Below are 23,244 nucleotides of genomic sequence, written 5' to 3' on the forward strand. Positions count from 1 at the left end.
CCCACCTTTCCTATTGTAACCCTTTATCAGTTCATAAGCAAGCAGAATATGATGATGGATTACCTGACCAGGAACAAAAGCTTCCTGAGACAAATGTATGACACTGTGCAGAGTCTTGCCCAACCTATTTGTGAGAATTTTGGAGATTATTTTGTAAAAGGTTGTGCATCCAACAATTGGCCTATAGTCCTTCACACTCTTATATTCTTTTGTTTTTGGCACCAATGTGACTACAGTCTGATTAAAAGGTAGAAACATCTTGTCTTGTTCAAAGAAATCCTGCACTACCTTTATCACATCCTCCTTTATGATATGCCAGCAAGACTTAAAGAATTGGGATCCAGACCCATCCACTCCAGGAGACTTTAACTCACCAATACCTTGCAGGGATTTTTCAATCTCATCAACTGTGACTTTACTGACCAGCATCTCTCTCTGTCCCTGGTTAAGTTGACTTCCTGCTCTTAAGGCTTCAATGTCAACTTGACGGAGTCTAGTACTCTCTTGTCCCATAAGCTTTTTATAAAAATCTATCACCTCTTGTGCAATGTCAGCCTGAGTAGTAAGGAGAGTTACATCCTCTTTCTGAATAATACTCATTCTTTAGGAGCTATGTTTAGACTTTAGGAAGGCATGGAAATAGGCATTATTTCCATCTCCTAATCTGATCCAGTCAATATTTGTTCTTTGTTGCATCATTTTTTCCTCCATCTCATTCCAATAGATCACAGCCTCAGTCCTGTCCTTAACCATGCCAATAATGTTTGGATCCATCTTATTACATCTAAGCTATTCATAAGCCTGATCCAACATCTCCCTAGCCTTAGTCTTCTTATTCTAGATATCATTTGACTGCTTCTACAACTTCAACAAATCAGGTTTCAGCCTCTTCTGTTTAAACCATACTTTCTGCATAGGAGTTCCTCTAGTAGGTTGAGCCCAGTTCCTTTCCACACATTCCAGGTATCCCACAACATTCACCAAGCAATTGTTGAATCTAAACTGCCTCCAACCACAAGTTTCACCAGGAGTAGCCAGGTATAAAACTGCATGATCAGAAACATGAGGAGGAAGTATGGTAAGCACAGCTTGACTGTTATCATGAAGCAACTCAACATTAGCTAACAGTCTATCTATACGGGAGTAGATAGGGTTGCTAGCCTGCTTATTGGTCCAAGTAAAAAATTCACCTGTACTGTCCATTTCCCCTGCCCAGTTGTGTCCATCATAGCTTGGAAATCCTCATATTCCGCTTCAGTAACAAGATTCCCTCCTATCCTATCCTGACTAGAAGCCACATTGTTAAAGTCACCAACAACACACCAAGGCCCTTGTTGATTCTTATGTATGTCTTCCAAGTCCTTCCAAAGACTCTTCCTCAGTGTCAAATCATTATGAGCATATATGGCAGTCATCCAGAATTTAAATCTACCATCTACTACATAAACTCCACAATGAATAAGCTTACTAGAGCTTGTAACATGTCTAATATTCACTTTATTTGGATTCCACTTAATCCACACTCTCCCATTGCTATGGTGGCAATAGTTTCAATATAATCCCCTTTAAGGTCAAGCTTATTTCTAACAGCAGAAGCTTTATTTTCCTTAACCCTAGTTTCAATCATAACTATAACATCAGGCTGGAGCTTAAGGAGATGAGAGCTAATTTCCCTTAGCTTACCAACTTTGTTTAGCCCCCTAACATTCCAAGCATCTAAGATGGTCCCCTGTCAAAAGGGTTCTGTGAGCTATTCAAAGCCCCCAAAGCCCCAAATCCATTAAGACATTGTAACACAGCAGATGATTCAGTAAGCAAAGTACCTTTACCTCTATCACGCGTTACTTTACTAACAGGTGTCCAAATAACTTCCTCTTCCATTGGCATATTTGAATCCTCTACAATTGCATTCAATCCACTTGCCTCTGGCTTTTCAATCTCATCCTTCAATCCACTTTTGTTTCATTATTTTTATTATTTTTACTTTTTTATTTTTTATCTAATACTTTAATATTTTTGTTTCAATTGTTAATAGATAATGAGCTATGACATAATAATCTCTACTAAAAGATTGATATTCTATTTGTCTTTATTTGGCCTAGATTTTTAGTTATGATATCAGATGCTTCATAAAGAACTCTAAATTAATTTCTTAACCTTAAAATTTAAGATTTTGTTTCTCATTTTAATATATATATATATATATATATATATATATATATATAGGAGAGATATTCTTACTCCAAGAGTAAGTTATCAAGACTTACTCCACATCTTGACCATTGATTCTGCTCAATCTATTGGTTAAAAATAATGAGTAATTAAATATGAAGAGAGAAAACTAATACTCATTAATTTTAACCATTAGATTGAGAAGAATTAATGGTAAAGATGTGGAGTAAGTCTTGATAAGTTACTCTTGGAGTAAGAATATATATATATATATATATATATATATATATATATATATATATATATATATATATATAGAGAGAGAGAGAGAGAGAGAGAGAGAGAGAGAGAGAGAGAGAGAGAGAGAGAGAGAGAGAGAGAGAGAGAGAGAGAGGATGGTTATATTTACTTCAAGAGTAAGTTATAATAACTTACTCCACATCTTGACCATTAATACTTTTCAATCTAATGGTTAAAATTAATAAGTCATAAAATATGGAAAGAGAAAACTATTCCTTATTAATTTTAACCATTAGATTGAAAAGAATTAATGGTCAAGATGTGGAGTAAGTTTTTATAACTTACTCTTGGAGTCAATATAACCCTATATATATATATATATATATATATATATATATATATATATATATATATATATATATATATATATATATATATATATATATATATATATATATATATATATATATATATATATATATATATATATATATATATATATATATATAATTTGACAAATAATAGTACAATAATATCATTAATTAATTTCTATATTCCATGCAACCTCATTACATTGACTCCATAATCCAACATGTGAGAGTACCTATAATAATAGTATAATAATGCAAAATACTAATTAAAAAATTAACTCTTTAAATTCAATTTGTGGTTATTTAATAACCCACAATTTATAAACAACAAATCCTAACTTCTTTTATGTAATGAAGGACTAGAAAGCAAATATACCCTATCAAATTGTAATCAAATGCTTAATTAAACATATTGTAATCAAATGCTTACTTAAATATACCATTCATACATTTGCACTAAATTTTGCGATATGTTGAAATTAATTTAAAATATTTTGTTCATTTTCTAAAATTTAATTCTTACATAACTTTAAATTAATTTTGATAATTACTTTAGCATTAATATATTTTAAATATTAAAATAATAATTTATTTATTACTACTATTAAACATAATAATAATAATAATAATAATAATAATAATAATAAATAATACTATAATAGTAATAGATAATAATAATGATAATCACTAAAAAATTATCAACCAATCAAATTGTTGTTTTATATAATATTCATTCATTAAAATCATTAAATTTTGTAGATATAAACTAATTGATAAAATTTTATGTAGTTCCTATATTATTTACAATTACATAGATCTTTTTTATTACTTCTTAAAATTCAACATATTCTCAAATATTATAATAAACTCATATATAATATTAATTCAAAAAATCTCATTAGAATAAAATCCTATAAACATAATCAATTAATCTTCTATATTATTCTTAAAATTCAACTTTTTCTCATATATGTATTTATAAAACTACATATAAAATAATTAAAATAACTGGAAAAACACTCCACAAACGAAACAATAATAAATTTTTTTGATGAAATTTAAAATTTCATAAACAATGACAATAATATATTTCAGGATTATCGCGCTACGCGCGGGTTATATACTAGTCTTGGTAAAAACTCTAAGAATAAACCCTAATTATGTTTTTAATAATTTGCCCATACATTAAAAATAAATAATAATAATTTAACATCCAATTACCAGTATTATACATAATAATAAAATAATAATAATAATAATAATAATAATATAATATTTAATTATCACTATTAAAAATTTCAAATAAAAATTGTTATTGAGACAATCTTTCAAACCTATAAAATCTAGAAATCTAGCCTATATTTCAAGTTTTATAATATATATAAGATTAAAAAATATCAAAATAAATTTAAAATATAATTTAGTGAATCAATTTTTACGATAAAATAGATAAACTTAAATTAATTCTTGCTAAACTCTAATTTTTTTCCTCTTATTTTCATCTATTTTACAAATTTCCATGTTTAAAAAATAACTCACTTATTTAAAAATCAAATTGATATAAAAGTGTCTACTTTTTTCTCATAATAATATATTTGGAAAAACAATCACCCAAATCGAATCATGCCCTCTTACAGTATTCGGTAATCCCATCACAAAATCCATAGAAATGCTATCCCATTTCCATTCTGGAACTTCCAACGGTTGCATTAATCCAGCAGGCTTCTGATGTTCAACTTTCAATTTCTAACAAGTCAAACATGCATACACAAACTGAGCTATGTCACGCTTCATTCCCGGCCACCAAAACAAATTCTTCAAATCTTGATACATCTTTGTAGCTCCTGGGTGAATACTCAAATTACTCCTATGACCTTCCTCCAGAATAGCCCTCTTCAAATCTACATCTTCAATAATGCAAATACGATTACGAAATCTCAACACACCATACGCATCCAACTTGAAATCACTATTCTCGATTTGATCGATTCCAGCCATTGAACCTACCAATTTCACATCTAACTTTTGAGCTTCTCTGATACTATCCAGAAAATCATTGTTGATCTTCAACATACCCAATCGAACACTCTTAGGGGTTACTTAGCATACCAAACTCATATCTCTAAATTGCTCAATCAATTCCAACTCCTTGACCATCATTGCCGACATATGCAAAGTCTTGCGACTCAAAGCATTTGCTACAACATTAGCTTTTCCTGGATGATAATTCAAACCAAAGTCATAGTCCTTCAACAATTCTAACAATCTTCGTTACCTCATATTCAATTCCTTCTGATCAACAAATACTTCAAGCTCTTGTGGTCACTAAATATCTCAAATCTAGAACCATAAAGACAATGCCTCCAAATCTTCAATACAAACACAACAGCAGCAAGTTCCAAATCATGCGTAGGATAGTTCTTCTCATGAGCTCTCAATTTCCTCGACGCATAAGCAACAACTTTATCATTTTGCATGAGCACACCTCCTAAACCCATCTTAGAAGCATCGCAATAAACCACAAACGATTCTTCCGAATAAGGCAATATCAAAATTGGTGCCGACGTCAACCTCTTCTTCAACTCTGTAAAACTCTCTTCAAAAAAACATCCCACACAAAATCCTTACCCTTACAAGTCAACTTAGTCAACGGAAGTGCCAATCTAGAAAATCCTTCAATGAACCTTCTATAATAATCGTCTAATCCCAAAAATCTTCGAATCTTGATAGCTGACTTAGGAGTTTCCCATCTCAACACGGTATCTACTTTAGACGGATCCACAACAATGCCATCACCAGAAATAACATGACTAAGAAAGCTAACTTCTTTCAACCAAAATTCACACTTAGACAGTTTAGCATACAACTTCTTCTCTTTCGGGACTTTCAATACCAATTTCAAATGCTCAACATGATCTGATTCTGATTTAGAGTAAATCAAAATATCATCAATGAACACCACCACAAAACGATCCAGGTACTCATGAAAAATATGGTTCATGTACTCCATAAATACTCCTTGTGCATTAGTAACACCGAAGGGCATCACATAATACTCATAATGTCCATAACGCGTTCTAAAAGCCATCTTCTGCATATCCTCATCTTTTACTTTAATCTAATGGTAACCCGACCTCAAATAAATCTTGCTAAACACACGGGCACCAACCAATTGATCCATCAAATCATCAATTCTTGGAAGTGGATACTTTTTCTTGATTGTCACCTTATTCAACTAACGATAATCAATGCAAAGTCTCATACTTCCATCTTTATTCTTGACCAACAACACTTGAGCTCCCCATGGAGACACACTAGGTCTCATAAACTTCTTCTCGAGCAACTCTTCCAATTGCCTCTTCAATTCGGACAAATCTAATGCGGACATTCGGTACGGTGCCATAGACACATGACTAGTACCAGGTATAAGATCAATAGAGAATTCAACTTCTCTCTCAGGCAGCACATCAGGAATTTCATCAGGGAAAACTTTAGTAAATTCACACACCACCTTTAACTCTTCTATGATCGCTTGGTTCTCCACAGGAATCGATGCAACCAAAGCTAACACTTGAATATCTTCCTTCATTAACATACGCATCTGTCAAGCTGACAACAACTCAACACCTTCTTCTTCAGGAGAAGAAAACCTCTCCGACTTATCAAAACAATTAATGTGAACATGGTTATGCTCTAACCAGTTCATCCCCAAGATCACATCCAATCCTCCAAATGGCAAGCAAACATAATAAACAAGAAAGTCTCTTTCGAAAATTGACACGGGACACTTTAAACACACAAGAGAAGTAGTTACTGATCCCTTAGCCAGAGTATCGACAACCATTTCTCCGTTCATAGAAGACAACACAAGACCCAATCTTTCTAACACTTACTTCCAATATGTCCTTCTTCACCATAATTGAAACAAACCATCTCCTTGTGCTTGCATTCAGGCGCCTCATGTCCAATCTTACCACAACGGAAACATCTCTTGGTACCAGCAGTACACACAGTTCTCTTGTGACCAACCTTACCACACTTGGAGCACACAATACCAGCGAGAGCATCTCCCCCACTAGATCTCTTGCCCTCAACCATTTTTTGATTACCCTTTCCACTCAGAGCTTCACAGGGCTTGCCACGAACTTGTTGACTCTTGCCCCGCTTCTCATTAATAACACGATAATGAGCATTGTTTTCCTCATCATAAATTCGACAACAATCAACCAAATCAACAAAGATATGAATCTTTTGGTAACTAATTGCCTTCTTAATCTTTGGACGCAACCCATTCTCAAACTTAATACACTTGGAAAACTCACCATTGGCTCTATCATAGTGTTGATAAAACTTATCCAACTCACCAAACTTAGCAGCATACTCCATAACATACTTGTTCTCTTGTCTCAACTCGAGGAATTCTATCTCCTTCTTGCCACAGACATCCTCAGGAAAGTACTTCCTTAAGAACTCCATGTGAAACACGATCCAAGTGATCTCCTCACCACTAGCTTCCAACCTCCTACGAGTCTCTAACCACCAGTCATCAGCTTTGACTGCTAGCATATGAGTCCCATACTGAACCTTCTGATCTGGAGTGCAATCCATCACACGAAAGATTCCCTCAATCTCCTTTAGCCATGTCAATGCGCCATCAGGATCATGAGTTCCCTTGAAAACAGGAGGGTTCTCTCTTTGGAAGGTAGCCAAATTGTGAGAAGCAGCATTCTCACCAACATTCGGATGATGATCCAAAGCTTGGGCCATCGCCTCCAAAGCGGCAGCAATGGTAGCATCATTCCTTCCAACCATCTCAACTCTTGACTACAACATAAAAGCAATTAGCACAAAATAACAATACACGATTGTTAGACTACACTACGACACGACACATGGCCGGACGGACCGACTTGCTCTGATACAACTTAACACCCCAAATCTACCCCATAATTAACATGGAAATCCGAGTATAAAAGTCTCAAAACAGACATCACATTTGAGGCGTCATAATTTCAACTTAAAACAAATCATAAACATGCTCTTAATTCATAGATACATAACACATATATCAGAGGAAAAATCATAACTCATTAGTCATTCAATCCAAAACTTAGGAACATTGCAGCAGAATTCATTAACAACATAAACCAAAATATCGCATATATGCCAATCATGGCAATCAACAAATCCAACATATCTCATAAGGATGTAACAACATAATCCAATAAAAGATGACAACTTTCGAATATAACAACAAGAAACAACAAGATAACACGACACAATCAAAACAGGCTAGACGTCCCCCGAGTGCTACGTATTAGAGTATCGACACACCGACTCGAGCTAATAGGTACACGACTACTCCACATCATTACCTGCACGTTATCAACAAAGGGTAACATTCAAACAGAAGGGGTGAGATATCATTCATTATAAATGAAATTCTGGTAAGACAGAACTCAGATGTCATATATAGATGTCATGACATCTGATCTGACATTATAAAAACAGACAAGATAGGAATACAAATAACAGTGCAGAAAATAAATAACACACATGATTGTTCACCCAGTTCGGTATACAACAATACCAACTCTAGGGGCTACCAAGCCAAGGATGAAGTCTACTATTAGCAGTATCAATTCAAAGTTAAACTCCCCCGTTTACAACTTCTCACTTAATCACTACCCAATGACCCTTCTACCTAGGTCCTCCCTAGATATGGAATATCTCCATTCCACTCCTAATCATAGCAATAATGTCTAGCAGTCAACACCTCAGCCACTGCATCGACGACCTAATTTCCAACATTCTAAGCACATATACAAAGTTAACTTGAAGTTGCTTACAAGCTTTCTCCAAGAACAAAATTTCACTCATTACTTCACAGCTTCTGAGTGAGTAAAACAAACCTCTTACCTACAGGCTTTGAGGCACAAATCAGTGACCATCCCACAAACGGGGTGGTTCACTTACACGGCTAACCCTAAAAACTACATCTTGTCAATACTCGGATAACTTACTAAAATAGGTTACAAAGATTCCTATTTATAACATATTCCCAACTGGACTTGGGCCTTCAATCACAGCTTTATTGGCTGTTACAAATCAGCAGAATTCTTCTGCTAAAAGAAAGATCTTTAATCATAAGTTTCCTAAATTGTCTCCATAATTAGAAACTATATAATCTTCAATATTCTGTCTTAATTCTTTTGACCTTTAAATCGTAACAAACTGACATAACAAATTGTTGCTAAAATTGCTCCACAATATAAGCTCCAAGATATTCTCCACAAATATCTCCATAAAATATGCTCCAAATAACAACAATAAGTTGTTACACTTTTGCAACAGATTCTCCGATAAAATCTTTCAACATTTAGTTTCCTAAATGTTTTCCTTGATCTTCTTAGATATAACTCCACATAGGATTCAATATTTTAGGAATATTCTGTTTCTGTTATAACAGAATCCAAACTGTCAGCTCAACTACGATGTCACGACATCTTCTTCGACATCGTGTTGTTCCAGATGTTGAAACATTTCAACACACCATGTGTTTCCATTAAATAGAACTTCCACCTGCTTTCTCTTACAAGTTATAATTCTATTTATCCTATTGCTGCTAAATTAGTTTTACCAAACATAAAGTCAATCCTCAAAAGCACTAACAATCTCCCCCTTTGGCTTATTTTTGCTAAAACTAATTTGCATAACCTTTGCAATACAGAAGCATAAAAAATACAAGGGTTTATGTAACACCCTTCTAAACCCCGCGACAATTATATAAAAATTTCAGAGTAAACATGAAAACAAGGGTGTCACAATTCAATAAAAAATTTATTATAACTCACTTGTCATGCTTCATTAATGAATAATTATCAATTTAATAAAATCATGTTTCTACACAGCGGAATATTCATCATACGGATAAGCATAACATCATCTATGCAATATCCCACAAAGTTAATATAATAGCAACAGAATAGAGTATCATCATAGACTCTAAACTAGCGTTCCCCGGTGTTACAATATCAGAGCATGACACCGACGCTATACTTAAACAAACTGGCCTATGAGCTATCCTCACCAAAGCCAAAAGCCACTACTCGCCAATCTGAAAATGTCAACAGTAAGGGTGAGTTTCATTCAAAATTAACAAATGTTATTGAGTCATAAATAATAATACATCATAGTTACATTATTCACCCAATTGTATTATATTCAGATATTCAGACAGGTTTCATCATCACAACAACCAACACATCATCACAATCATAACACTGGAAAAGCATCCAATCATGTTATAAAAGTCATGCATATGAATGCCACTGACACTATGCATGTGGTACCAACATCATCAATGGGAATAACCCACCGACCGATCCAGCATCATTAAGATATGGCCCTGCCAGCACAAATTCCACACAATGGGAATTGTGCCCTTCACTGATCCAACACATCATCTGGATACAACCCTCAACAAATGATTTATGAATGAATTCACACATATAACATACTTATTACATCTTCGATCCGATGAACAACATCGTCTCATACTCTTACCATCATCATCATCATCAAAAGCATGTATATGTATCAGCATCATTCATCACAAATCAATCATCATCACCATCATTACAGAACATACATGTATTTACACCAATCGTCATCATCAATAATAAGAATATACATGTATTCACATCATTCAACACATCTCATATTGTCTAATATCATCATATATGTCAATAATATATCATCCATCAAACAAACAAAATATTCACATCATACTCATATCATCACATGAAATATCTCATAAGCTCCATCACACAACCAAACAAATCATCATACGAATCATGTTTAAAACATAGCATGTATTGTCACATCTCATTATATATGTTCCCAACACATTATCTAAACACAAGGTTATTTCATAAGGTTCATCATACTCGAAACGACACTCAAAATAGGCCAACAGTTCAAAAGTTATACATCATTAAACTTTCAAAAATCACAAAACGTAAAATCATGCACACAGCACAGTCATACGCGTACAGCCACTCCCATACGCGTATCACACAATTCCATACGCGTATCATACGTGTCTCAGTAGAAATGGATTTTCACAAAAAGCTTCCCATACGCTTACCGTCTCTTTCATACGCGTATGGCTTCCCTTCATACGCGTATCATATGCGTTCCAGCAGAAGGCTGGTATTCTGACGGGACAGGCTGTGTATCATACGCGTACGGCCCTTGGGAATATCCCTCATACGCGTATGGCCTAGCCCCATACGCGTATCATACGCAAATGGCCAGCGTTCCCAAAAACCTGCAATTCTTATTAGTCCATTTTCTACTCGTTTTCACCACTAACAACCTGCGATTTTAAGTCTAAAACATCATCTTTTCACACATTAACATATGGCATTCATCCAATTTCATCAATCTATTATCCTATGTCAGTTTTACACATTAAAACCTAACTTTCTATCCAATTATTGGAAACCCATAACTCATATTCAGTTTCCATGGAAGAACACAACAACACAACAGCTGACACAAAACCCATATCACAAACATCAATCAGAACACAAATCTATAAAGAATTCAATAGAGGTAATCATCAATCATGCAATTTCTATCCAAAATCATTCCAAAACCCAATTCTGACATAACCCAATTGACCCAAACAATGTATCTAATAAATCATATCATCTATAACACGATAAAAGATGCTAACCGGAAGAGTCCCCCCTTACCTTAGCCAGGAATATGGATTCTTCCACTTCTTCTCCATCAAACCTGTAAGCCCTTTTTCCTCAATTTCAGCAAGAATCTCCAATCTTCAAACTCGTGTATCTCCCTCATTAAGAATTTCCCTGACACGAGTTAATATATCAAATTGAAAGAAATTTCGTGTAGAATCCGAAACTTCAAGAATTACCTCATTTGGAGCTACGAGCAGAAAGTTATGACTCGTTTTGTGAAGGCTGCACCATGAATACAAAAATGATTTTTGCCCATGAGTTCTTCTTCTCTCCCTCTAAGGTTTTCCTCCTCTATTTCTCAATTTCCTCTTATTTCCTTGTTTTATGAAAACATAACTGATCGGTCACCATTTCTACCTAATTTCTGTCATGTATTCGGTCTAAATTTGTCGATTCGATAACACTTTGATCAATGTTTTATTGCTTTTGTTTAAGTATTTCATGTTCCATTGTTTTTATGTTTACTTTGCATTTTGTTTTAATTTAAGTTATTTAGATTCTTTTGATGCCGTTTGGGTAGTTGTGTATGAATATCAGGTTTAAACAAGTCATCTTAAGTGTCAAAGCAACTATGAAGGAAGGAGAAGCAAGAGAAAGGTGAAAATTTAAGATTCTGGGGTCAAACACGGCCGCCCGTGCTTCCACGCACGGCCCGTGTCAGGATGGCTGGGAGCAAAAATAAAAATAAAAGCAGCACGGCCGCCCGTGCGTCCAAGCACGGCCAGTGCTGCTGTGAGCGTAAAAACTTCCAATTTTAGGGCTTTTTCACCAAATCTCCACCTTGAGGGTACTTTAGACATTTCTTTTGCCTGAGATTTGTACCTAGACTATTTAATTGAGTTTGAGAGAATTATTTTGGGACTTTTGCATCATACGATAGAAAATCACAGAAGAGAGAAGATAGCTTCATCAAGGATTTCGGAGACGGAGAGATTCAACGGTGGACACCATTGAAGATCAAAGTTCCCAATTATCTTTGTAATGTCTAAATTCTTTACTATGTCTTTCTTGAATATTATGAGAGGCTAAACCCCCCAATGCTAGGGGGGTGGTCCTGATTTGGTTTTGTAATAACGATGAATTTGTGATTTCGTCAATACATTGGTTTATGATTTTCAGTTAAATTATGCAATGTTCTTCTTGTTTTCTTTATCGGTCAAATAAGGATTAATCTATGGCTAACAAATACAGGACTGTAGTTGTTAGGGTTTGTGCATAATTTGATTATAGTAGATATCACCTAGGACTAGGGATACCCTATAATTACCACATAATCTTGATTATATAAAAGCTTGGTTTCAATTTAGGTTCCTAAGGACTTAGGATTTAGGTTGGAAGACCAAAGGTTTCCTCACTAAGGACTTAGGAGGAAACACCCTAAAGATGTGGTAACTGAATGTTATGAACTTGTTGAAGAGATCTTAATTCTGAAAGTGTTACATGCCAAATCAACCACTCACCCTAGCATCTCATATATTTGATAACAAAAATCAATTTATTTTCTCATTATTTTACTTTGCAAGGATTTAATCCCCCAAAACCAAAACATTAATCTTTTGTTCAATTGAATCATATTTTACGAATCTGTATTTCCTACGCAGTCCTTGAGATCGACATTCGGGGAATTTCCCCTATTATTACTACAGAGGCAAAAATAGTACACTTGCTATTTTTTACCGATCAAGTTTTTGGCGCCGTTGCCGGGGACTGCCAAAATACAGATTTTTAACTTAAGTTCAATTGAAATTTTGTTGCTCTGCGACTAAAATTTTATTTTCTGCATTTTTTTATTTTTATTTTATTTTCTTTCTTATTCTAAAAATTGTCTAATCTGTTTATGCGAGGTAAGGCCTCAGCTGAATTTCTTTTTGACGCAGAAATCGAAAGAACTTTGCACGCAAGGCGCAGACAAGCTCGTCGAGAAAATCTGGAATCTGAAGAAGAAATTATTTCAGTTCATTCTGGTTCAGATTCCGAAAGTGAAGGAGAAGTCATGGGAGAGAATCCACCAGCGCCGGAGAGACTTCTTGGTGACTACGGTGCTACAAACACGCCGGGAGGTAGACTGACAATTGTCAACCAACCGATAAATGCGGCTAACTTTCAATTGCATCCGAGCACAATAAATCAGCTGGAAAGAAAACCTTTCACCGGAAAGGTTAATGAAGATGCAAACAAGCACCTACAAAGGTTTCTTACCATGAGTACGACTTTAAAAATTGAAGGGCATACCGAAGAGGCAAAGAAGCTGAGAATGTTCCCGTTCACCTTGGCCGAAGAAGCAGAAGAATGGTTCTATTCTCTTCCAGCAGGCAGTATCACGTCATGGGAAGAGATGGAGAAGGCTTTCTTGAATGAGTATTTTCCCGCCTCGGTCTTTATAAGGAAGAGGTATGATATTTTGAATTTCAAGCAACAGGAGGGTGAACTTTTAGGAGATGCTTATAAAAGATTCAAAAGAACCCTAGTGGCATGTCCCACTCACAACATGGACAAAACTGACCAAATGCAAATATTTGTGAATGGGCTCAAAATGAAAACAAGGCAGTTGATCGATACAGCAGCTGGAGGCTCAACAAATTTCACAACAGCCTCCGGAATTATCAAGATCATTGAAGCGATAGCTGCAAATGAGCATTTGGAGTTGTATGACAGGTGTACCAATAGACCTGAAAGAGTTATTGATCTGAAGTTGGAAACCTCAAAAATTCGGGTTGAAGATGCTATAGCTGCAGAGGTAGAAAAGAGATTAAAGGCTATGAATATAGGTACTCAACAGGTTGCTCAAGTCCAACAAGCTCAACCTGTGCTTTGTGAAATTTGCCAAGGCCCTCACCAAACTGTGTGTTGCGTTGCTACTCCCCAGCAAATTGAAGAAATCAAATTCTTGAGGCAAAACAACCCGTATTCTAACACCTATAATCCAGGGTGGAAGAATCATCCCAACTTTGCTTGGAAAGATCAGCAACAAATTCCTCAGAAGGCGGAGTGGGAAGTAGCTATTGAGAGATTGGTTGGACAATGCTCTCTGTTTCAAGAAGAAACTAGAAACAACCATAGGAACACCACAGCTTCGATAAAAAATCTGGAAGTTCAAGTGGGCCAAATAGCACAACATCTTACTCTACAAGCACAAGGTACCTTTCCGAGTTCAATTGTGAAAAATCCGAAAGACGAAGAGAAGATTAATGCTGTTACTACAAGGAGTAAGAAAGTGGCAGAAGCGGAAAAAGAAAAAGAGGAAATAGATGATCCTATGGTAATAGAGGTGGACCTGGAAATAAGAGAGAATCCGAAAGAGCCAGAAGTTGTGATACCACCGGTTAAACTAGTTGAAGAAAAAAATAATAAGAAAGATGCTGAACCGGTGATCAAACTACCCTTCCCTTCTAGAGTGACAAAGAAGAATTCAAAAGAGAAAGACTTTGAGAAGTTCACTAAATTGTTCAAAAAGCTAGAGGTAAATCTACCATTCTTTGAAGCACTTGAGCACATGCCCTTGTATAAGAAATTTATGAAGGAGGTGTTGGCGAAAAAGAGATCACTGGGAGGAGAATCAAAAATTGAAACTGAGAAGTGTGGAATAGTCTCGTCAGCAAGAAAGATCCCAATAAAGAGGAAAGATCCTGGAGCGGTGGCGATACCATGCACTATCAAGAATATAACATTTAAAAAGGTGCTCCTCGATTCTGGTTCTAGTGTGAGTTTAATGCCGTTGTCCATTTTCAAAAAGCTTGAATTGGAAAAGATTAGTGAAAGTAAGACACAATTAAGGTTCGCTGATCACACCGTTAAGAAATCATATGGGGTAGCTGAAGATGTACTAGTGGAAGTTGATAAGTTTGTATTCCCTGTTGACTTCCACATCATGGACATTCCGGAAGACGAAGAAACTCCTATCCTTCTTGGGAGACCATTTTTGTCGACAGGCCGCTGCAACCTCGACATTGAAAAAGGGACACTAACACTGAGATCTTTTGATGAAGAAGTAACCTTGAAGATGTTAGGAGTTAAGAAACATATGGCGGTTGTAAATGATCAAGCTTCTGTTGGTATGATCGAAAGTGAGGAAGAATACAAAAGCCCTAAACATCTCCAAGAAAAAGTTTCAAGCATAGCTTCTCAGGTGAAACTAGCTCATGTTTCTATCAAAAGTCCTAAGGTCGCTATAGAAGTTAAGAAGAAAAAGAAAGAAGAAAACCAAGGTGAGAAGATGGAGGTTGAAAGTGAGTTAAAGAGAAAAGTGGTCCATGCTTTTCATCTCCATGAGTTTTTGGTGGAGAAAGTAACAAGCAACAAGGTTTAGAGAAGGAAATACCCTCCATAATAAAGGGTAATGGACCGTCGAGCCATGCGACGTTAAACGAAGCGCTTCGTGGGAGGCAACTCACGGTTTTAATAATTAATTTCTTTGTTTGTTTGTTTTATTTTCAGGAAATAAAAGAGAGCATCTCTAGTGGAAGCTAGGAAGTGATCATTGGAATGCAATACCTCTGTAAGCAACCTCTCCAAGGCTGGTTCTAAAACATTGAGGACAATGTTTAGTTCAAGTGTGGGAGGGGTTCTTTTCATTTACTTTTAGTTGTTTTCCATTTTTGTTTGTGTGTTATGTTGACATTGTGTTATAGATTGACTTATGGATGCCGAATGAATGATGAATGGTATTTAGTGGATGAAAGGTGCAACCTGAACCTATTCCCCCAAGGCACCCTGGAAGTTGATGCAGCCGAAAGAAAAGTAACTGTTGGACGCGACTTGCTGATACTGGACCAAGAGGATTGTATGGTATACCTGCACCGGAAAAGAGCCATATGACACGAGGAGTGCTTTGGAACCTGTAAGCTTATCCAACATGGTGAGGTTACAAAAAGCCAAACACAACAAATAATCATCATGAGAGTTCATTCAGGTATGACTTTATCATTCTGATTTTGCGTATGTTCTACTGACACAGCATAATATGAGGACACACACTGAGGCATTTGTTTGTTTTACCACCTGAGCCTTTCTAGCCATCCTAAATTATATGTTTATCCGTTGTTACCCCAGTTGAGCCATATCCTTTTGTTTGTTATAACCATATCTGTAAACCGCAGCCAAACACTTCCAACCCTTGCTCGGCATAAATGTTGTGGTTTTCAGAGTTGTGCTAAAATCTAAGTTTGGGGTAGTAATCATCAAAGAAGAGGGCAAGTAAAAAAAAAAATGAAAATAAAATTTTTGAGACATATGAATGTATGTCCCATAAAAAAAAGAAAGAGAAAAACTTGCCCGAATGAAAGACTCAGTTACATTAAGCACTCACAGAAGAATGAGTGAAGCAAAAGAGTCTAAGTCGAATAAATTCCCAGTGTAACAAGTTGAGCACAATTACGAAAAACACAACATGAATGTCGAACCCAAAACCATTTGTTTATCCATTTCCTTGTGTATCCCACCGTACCTAAACCCCATTACAGCCCAAAAGACCTCGAAAAGTGTGTGAACTTTGTTAGTGTAGTGAAGGTAGAATTTATTCAAAATTAAGAGTTGATATTGCATACTTTGATTTTGTGAGTGCAAAACACTTTAACCCTGAGAGATTTGGTGAGAAGTGTGAAAAAGCTTGCAGGCAAAAAGGTACTCTGATGTGGAAGTGTGGTAGAAAGTTTGGTTCGGCAAGCCAGAGATTCGATTAAAAAGGTAGACATAAGTCGCGAATAACATCGGCAGTGTTGTGGAAAGAAAAATCCAGGGTGACCTCTGTTTAGTCTCTTGCATCACTTGAGGACAAGCAATGAGATAAGTTTGGGGTTGTGATCGGTCACCATTTCTACCTAATTTCTGTCATGTATTCGGTCTAAATTTGTCGATTCGATAACACTTTGATCAATGTTTTATTGCTTTTGTTTAAGTATTTCATGTTCCATTGTTTTTATGTTTACTTTGCATTTTGTTTTAATTTAAGTTATTTAGATTCTTTTGATGCCGTTTGGGTAGTTGTGTATGAATATCAGGTTTAAACAAGTCATCTTAAGTGTCAAAGCAACTATGAAGGAAGGAGAAGCAAGAGAAAGGTGAAAATTTAAGATTCTGGGGTCAAACACGGCCGCCCGTGCTTCCACGCACGGCCCGTGTCAGATGATCACCTCTCCCCCATACAAAATCCAGGGGCGACGCACGGCCGCCCGTGCTTCCTCGCACGGCCCGTGTCAGGATGGCTGGGAGCAAAAATAAAAATAAAAGCAGCACGGCCGCCCGTGCGTCCAAGCACGGCCAGTGCTGCTGTGAGCGTAAAAACTTCCAATTTTAGGGCTTTTTCACCAAATCTCCACCTTGAGGGTACTTTAGACATTTCTTTTGCCTGAGATTTGTACCTAGACTATTTAATTGAGTTTGAGAGAATTATTTTGGGACTTTTGCATCATACGATAGAAAATCACAGAAGAGAGAAGATAGCTTCATCAAGGATTTCGGAGACGGAGAGATTCAACGGTGGACACCATTGAAGATCAAAGTTCCCAATTATCTTTGTAATGTCTAAATTCTTTACTATGTCTTTCTTGAATATTATGAGAGGCTAAACCCCCCAATGCTAGGGGGGTGGTCCTGATTTGGTTTTGTAATAACGATGAATTTGTGATTTCGTCAATACATTGGTTTATGATTTTCAGTTAAATTATGCAATGTTCTTCTTGTTTTCTTTATCGGTCAAATAAGGATTAATCTATGGCTAACAAATACAGGACTGTAGTTGTTAGGGTTTGTGCATAATTTGATTATAGTAGATATCACCTAGGACTAGGGATACCCTATAATTACCACATAATCTTGATTATATAAAAGCTTGGTTTCAATTTAGGTTCCTAAGGACTTAGGATTTAGGTTGGAAGACCAAAGGTTTCCTCACTAAGGACTTAGGAGGAAACACCCTAAAGATGTGGTAACTGAATGTTATGAACTTGTTGAAGAGATCTTAATTCTGAAAGTGTTACATGCCAAATCAACCACTCACCCTAGCATCTCATATATTTGATAACAAAAATCAATTTATTTTCTCATTATTTTACTTTGCAAGGATTTAATTCCCCAAAACCAAAACATTAATCTTTTGTTCAATTGAATCATATTTTACGAATCTGTATTTCCTACGCAGTCCTTGAGATCGACATTCGGGGAATTTCCCCTATTATTACTACAGAGGCAAAAATAGTACACTTGCTATTTTTTACCGATCAATAACATAATTTATTAATGGGCTCAATAACTCAACACTTCCTCATTACTAATACCACATTTGGCCCAAAGACCAATATTCCATAATTCCTCCAAATAGTTCAACGAAAATACTAAATAATTCTAAATAATAATTTAATTTCTGTTTAAATTAAAATTGGAAAATATGGGGTGTTACAGTTTAAACATTTACAATTCAGTAGCAACAATTTAGAAGTCTTCAGTAGTCAATGTTTATGATATTTCAAACTTTACAAGTGACAGCCTTCAGTCTTCTTTTATGATGTTGAAACATCATACTAGGACATCTTTCTGGTAGGTCTAACTCCAATGTTCTCTCTTTCTTTTAAGGATCCCACGGATTACACACAGTTTCTCACCCTTAAAAGTTGCTCTTCAGAGATAACATAACATAACCACTACTCCCCCTTTTTAGCCATAATAAGACAAAGGCTTTGTTGAAGGAGAACTCACTATAGCATAGGAAACATAACATCACAGATATCATCTTCATAGAGAAGGAGAAAACTGAGTCTATGATGCACATGAGGAAGAAAATACTAAATGCTCCCCCTCAAACTGAGAACTATGCTACGACACAAATTGACACAACATCCTCTTTTAGAGCATAAGAGGATACTCATTAACGGAAATTTAAACACTTGGATTATCCATTTACATACATAGAGAACCAGACCTCTATATTGGATAATTCAGAACACAAGACAGTTAGTGTTCATGACTTTAGAATGATTCAATAACTTGGACTACCCATAGAGACAACAGACCTCTATAGAATGACTTAGAACACAAGAAACAATATGTGTTCTTGACTCGAAACAAGACTCTAAAATTGAAAAGAATATCTTTGCAAAACAACTGCAAAGAATGACCTTAGACTTAACAATGTTTGAACACTACCCTTATACCCTATGCTTGTCACAACTTGAAAAACATAACCTAGACTCTAGACTTTACTCATATCCAAAAGAAGAACATGAGAGACTAAAAAATGAAACAAAAAAGACTCTAGAAACCTGAGCAATTTAAACAACATACCTGGACTTTAACAAAAGTCTTGATCAAGAGATGTTATTTGAAGAAGAACTGCATCAGGTGGACTTGTGCATAGGTTGGAACATGCAATAAGTCAGAACAAGTGATACACACCATCAATACATGTTTTTAGATGATAATACAAAGAACAATCCTTGCTGTTCTTTAAGAATAAACATGTCTTGAGTTATTTTCTGACATCTTGTGTGACATTGTTCTTCTGGCTTAAAGATTAGTCTTTGAAGGACTTTCCATTTTATTAGAAGCAGAATAACATTGTCTTTGCTGATATTCGTACTTTCTTACTCCTCCTGAGATATACAAATTTAGGACATCTTTGATGTTCGTCCTTGAAGCTCCCTTCATTTGGAATTTGCCACAGTTTCCAAGTCCAGAAACCTCAGTTTTCTTGCTACACAAGATTCAGATTGCCACACTCTGCAACTTGAAGTAGAAGAAACTATGAATGTATAACCATAAATCAATCTTCAGCTGATAGGTCTGAGCTTTTCATACAGACATTGCAAAATATCCAGCTCCCATCGAGATATTTAACAGAATCAGTATGCTTCACCAGATACTATGCCACACTTCCTTAACTTGTGAAGATAACAGTGAACACGAACCTTTAGTTTACACTAGTCCTTGAATACATAACTGGAAGGACTTATCATCTAATAGGTACTAAGTTTCTCGTCAAAGTACTCTATTAGTTACTCAGTAAGATTTACCACTCACACTAGTTCATCTCGACTGGTTTCTTCTTCTCAGTCTTGCATTCAGGTTCTACCCCCAATAAGTACTAAGTCTCCCGTCAAAGTACTTACCAGCTAGTCAGTTAGAATTTGCTACTCACACTAGGTCATTCTGGTTGATTACCTCTTCACATTTATATATTTTTCTCTTGGCAAACACTATACAAAGAAACTGAAGATCTTGAGATGATGTTGTAACATCTAACGTGACATCATCCTTCATGGTTCTTAGTTAACATCTCTAACATCTAATTCATAGCACTTGGAGTGGAAACAAAATAGTGCAATTATCAGCAACATCCAGACATATCAAGGAATAAAATAGCCAGCGTCTCAATAAGCTTTTATTCAGACTTTCATTATGATTTTGAGATGATGGATGCCATAGTCCGTACCTATAGAGGAGATTCCCTCATTTAGGTTTCTGGAAAAGACTTATTAATAACATAACACTGAATTAGTCAGATTCTTCTGAGCCATCTGACTTCCCTGATTCCAAATAACACTATCCTTTCTGGATCACAACTAGGGCAATAAACATTCTTGACCATATTCCACTGTGGTTGAGACACAGTATTCAGCTCTAACAACTGATCTATGGTTATGAATGAAAATTCACATATCTGGTTCCTTTAATCAGAGGAAAATACCAGATGTAAGCTCATCTTGATTTAAACATAAAGGATCAGAAAGTAATACCTTCATGGGTTTTCTTTGGTAGTGAGCTTTTACTTCTAACCCCCATAAACTAGGATTTGGAGTAGAAGAACATGTTGATCGTGTCCTGATCAACTTATAATCAGATGTCTCCTCTTCCAGACCAGGAGTAGGTTCAAAACCAATGTTCTCACACTACATTAGTTTAGCACCAGAACATCTTTCCTTCAAGTGGTAGCTGCATACCAGTACTAATGTCCTAACACCCAGTAGGACATCTATTCCTCCTTCTAGGAACACACCAGCCTTGAAACTCTTCAAGGTTCACACTTGCACACGCATATAAACATCATTGATCAGTTGACATTCATCAGCTCTAATAAACCATGCCATTATGAGTGGACTTGAGAGATTACTCAAGTATCTTTGACACTTTAATTACAACTGTAAGGTTCTGCCATACATTATGTTGAATATAAATAACCCTAGATTTTTTCTTTTACAAAAGGGGTTGCACCAGAGGCTATGCAGCGGAAAACAACCATACTTCAACAGAATTCACACACTGCTTACTCCATATTTTAATTGTAAGCATGACATCCACGGATTGAAAGTAAATTAACCCTACAATATGCTTGCTTCTTCAACAAGCTACATTCTAGACCCTACTCCAAACATCAAATCCTGATCATAATCCTTAATTATAGAGATTACCTTATCAGAGTCTTCACTCCCGCATGAAGCTTTTGATAATACTCTTCTCTTTGTATAATGATTGAACAATACAATCCAAAGTCTTCACTCCCGCATGAAGTTTTTGAATTTTATCTTCTTGTCCAAGCATCATTATCTTCTTTCATCAAGAAGGTACAACGACTCTGGTCAGGTTGGTCTAGTCTTCCACAAATAGGTCCATCCTCCACTTCAAGGGACCATACAATATGAACACTCCTTGTTCAAACAATCTTCTACCTTGTACACAACTAGAAAGTATCCCCTATGAATCTCATCCAGAGTCAGACATGATGCCTGCTCTGATACCAATTAAAATTCTGGTAAGACAGAACTCAGATGTCATATATCGATGTCATGACATCTGATCTAACATTATAAAAACAGATAAGATAGGAATACAAATAATAATGCAGAAAATAAATAACATACAAAATTGTTCACCCAGTTCGGTATACAACAATACCTACTCTGGGGGCTACCAAGCCAGAGATGAAGTCCACTATTAGCAGTATCAATTCAAAGTTAAACTCCCCCGTTTACAACTTCTCACTTAATCACTACCCAGTGACCCTTCTACCTAGGTCCTCCCTAGATATGGAATATCTTCATTTCACTCCCAATCATAGCAATGATGTCTAGCAGTCAACACCTCAGCCATTGCATCGATGGCCTAATTTCCAACATTCTAAGCACATATACAAAGTTAACTTGAAGTTGCTTACAAGCTTTCTCCGAGAACAAAACTTCACTCATTGCTTCACAGCTTCTGAGTGAGTAAACCAAACCTCTTACCTACAGGCTTCGAGGCACAAATCAGTGACCATCCCACAAACCGGGTGGTTCACTTACACGGCTAACCCTAAAAACTACATCTTGTCAATACTCGGCTAGCTTACTAAAATAGGTTACAAAGCTTCCTATTTATAACATATTCCCAACTGGACTTGGGCCTTCAATCACAACTTTATTTGTTGTTACAAATCAGCAGAATTCTTCTGCTAAAAGAAAGGTCTTTAATCATAAGTTTCCTAAATTGTCTCCATAATTAGAAACTATATAATCTTCAATATTCTATCTTTATTCTTTTGACCTATAAAACAAACTGACATAACAAACTGTTGCTAAAATTGCTCCACAATATAAGCTCCAAGATATTCTCCACAAATATCTCCATAAAATATGCTCCAAATAACAATAATAAGTTGTTACACTTTTGCAACAGATTCTCCTATAAAATCTTTCAACATTTAGTTTCCTGAATGTTCTCCTTGA

General features: G+C 35.7%; 1 protein-coding gene across 1 annotated transcript; it reads right to left on the reverse strand.

Annotated features, from left to right (window-relative positions):
* Positions 1 to 858: 858 nt before the first annotated feature.
* LOC131636640 (uncharacterized) lies at positions 859 to 1,415 on the reverse strand. Its single transcript, XM_058907251.1, has 2 exons — positions 1,162 to 1,415; positions 859 to 1,093 (listed from the first exon to the last, which is right to left on the reverse strand). The coding sequence occupies exons 1-2, from the start codon at positions 1,413 to 1,415 to the stop codon at positions 859 to 861; spliced, it is 489 nt and encodes a 162-aa protein (XP_058763234.1).
* Between the last annotated feature and the right edge of the window lie 21,829 nt (positions 1,416 to 23,244).

The sequence above is a fragment of the Vicia villosa genome, unplaced genomic scaffold, assembly GCF_029867415.1.
Source record: "Vicia villosa cultivar HV-30 ecotype Madison, WI unplaced genomic scaffold, Vvil1.0 ctg.001800F_1_1, whole genome shotgun sequence".
In the NCBI taxonomy this organism is placed as follows: Eukaryota; Viridiplantae; Streptophyta; class Magnoliopsida; order Fabales; family Fabaceae; genus Vicia; species Vicia villosa.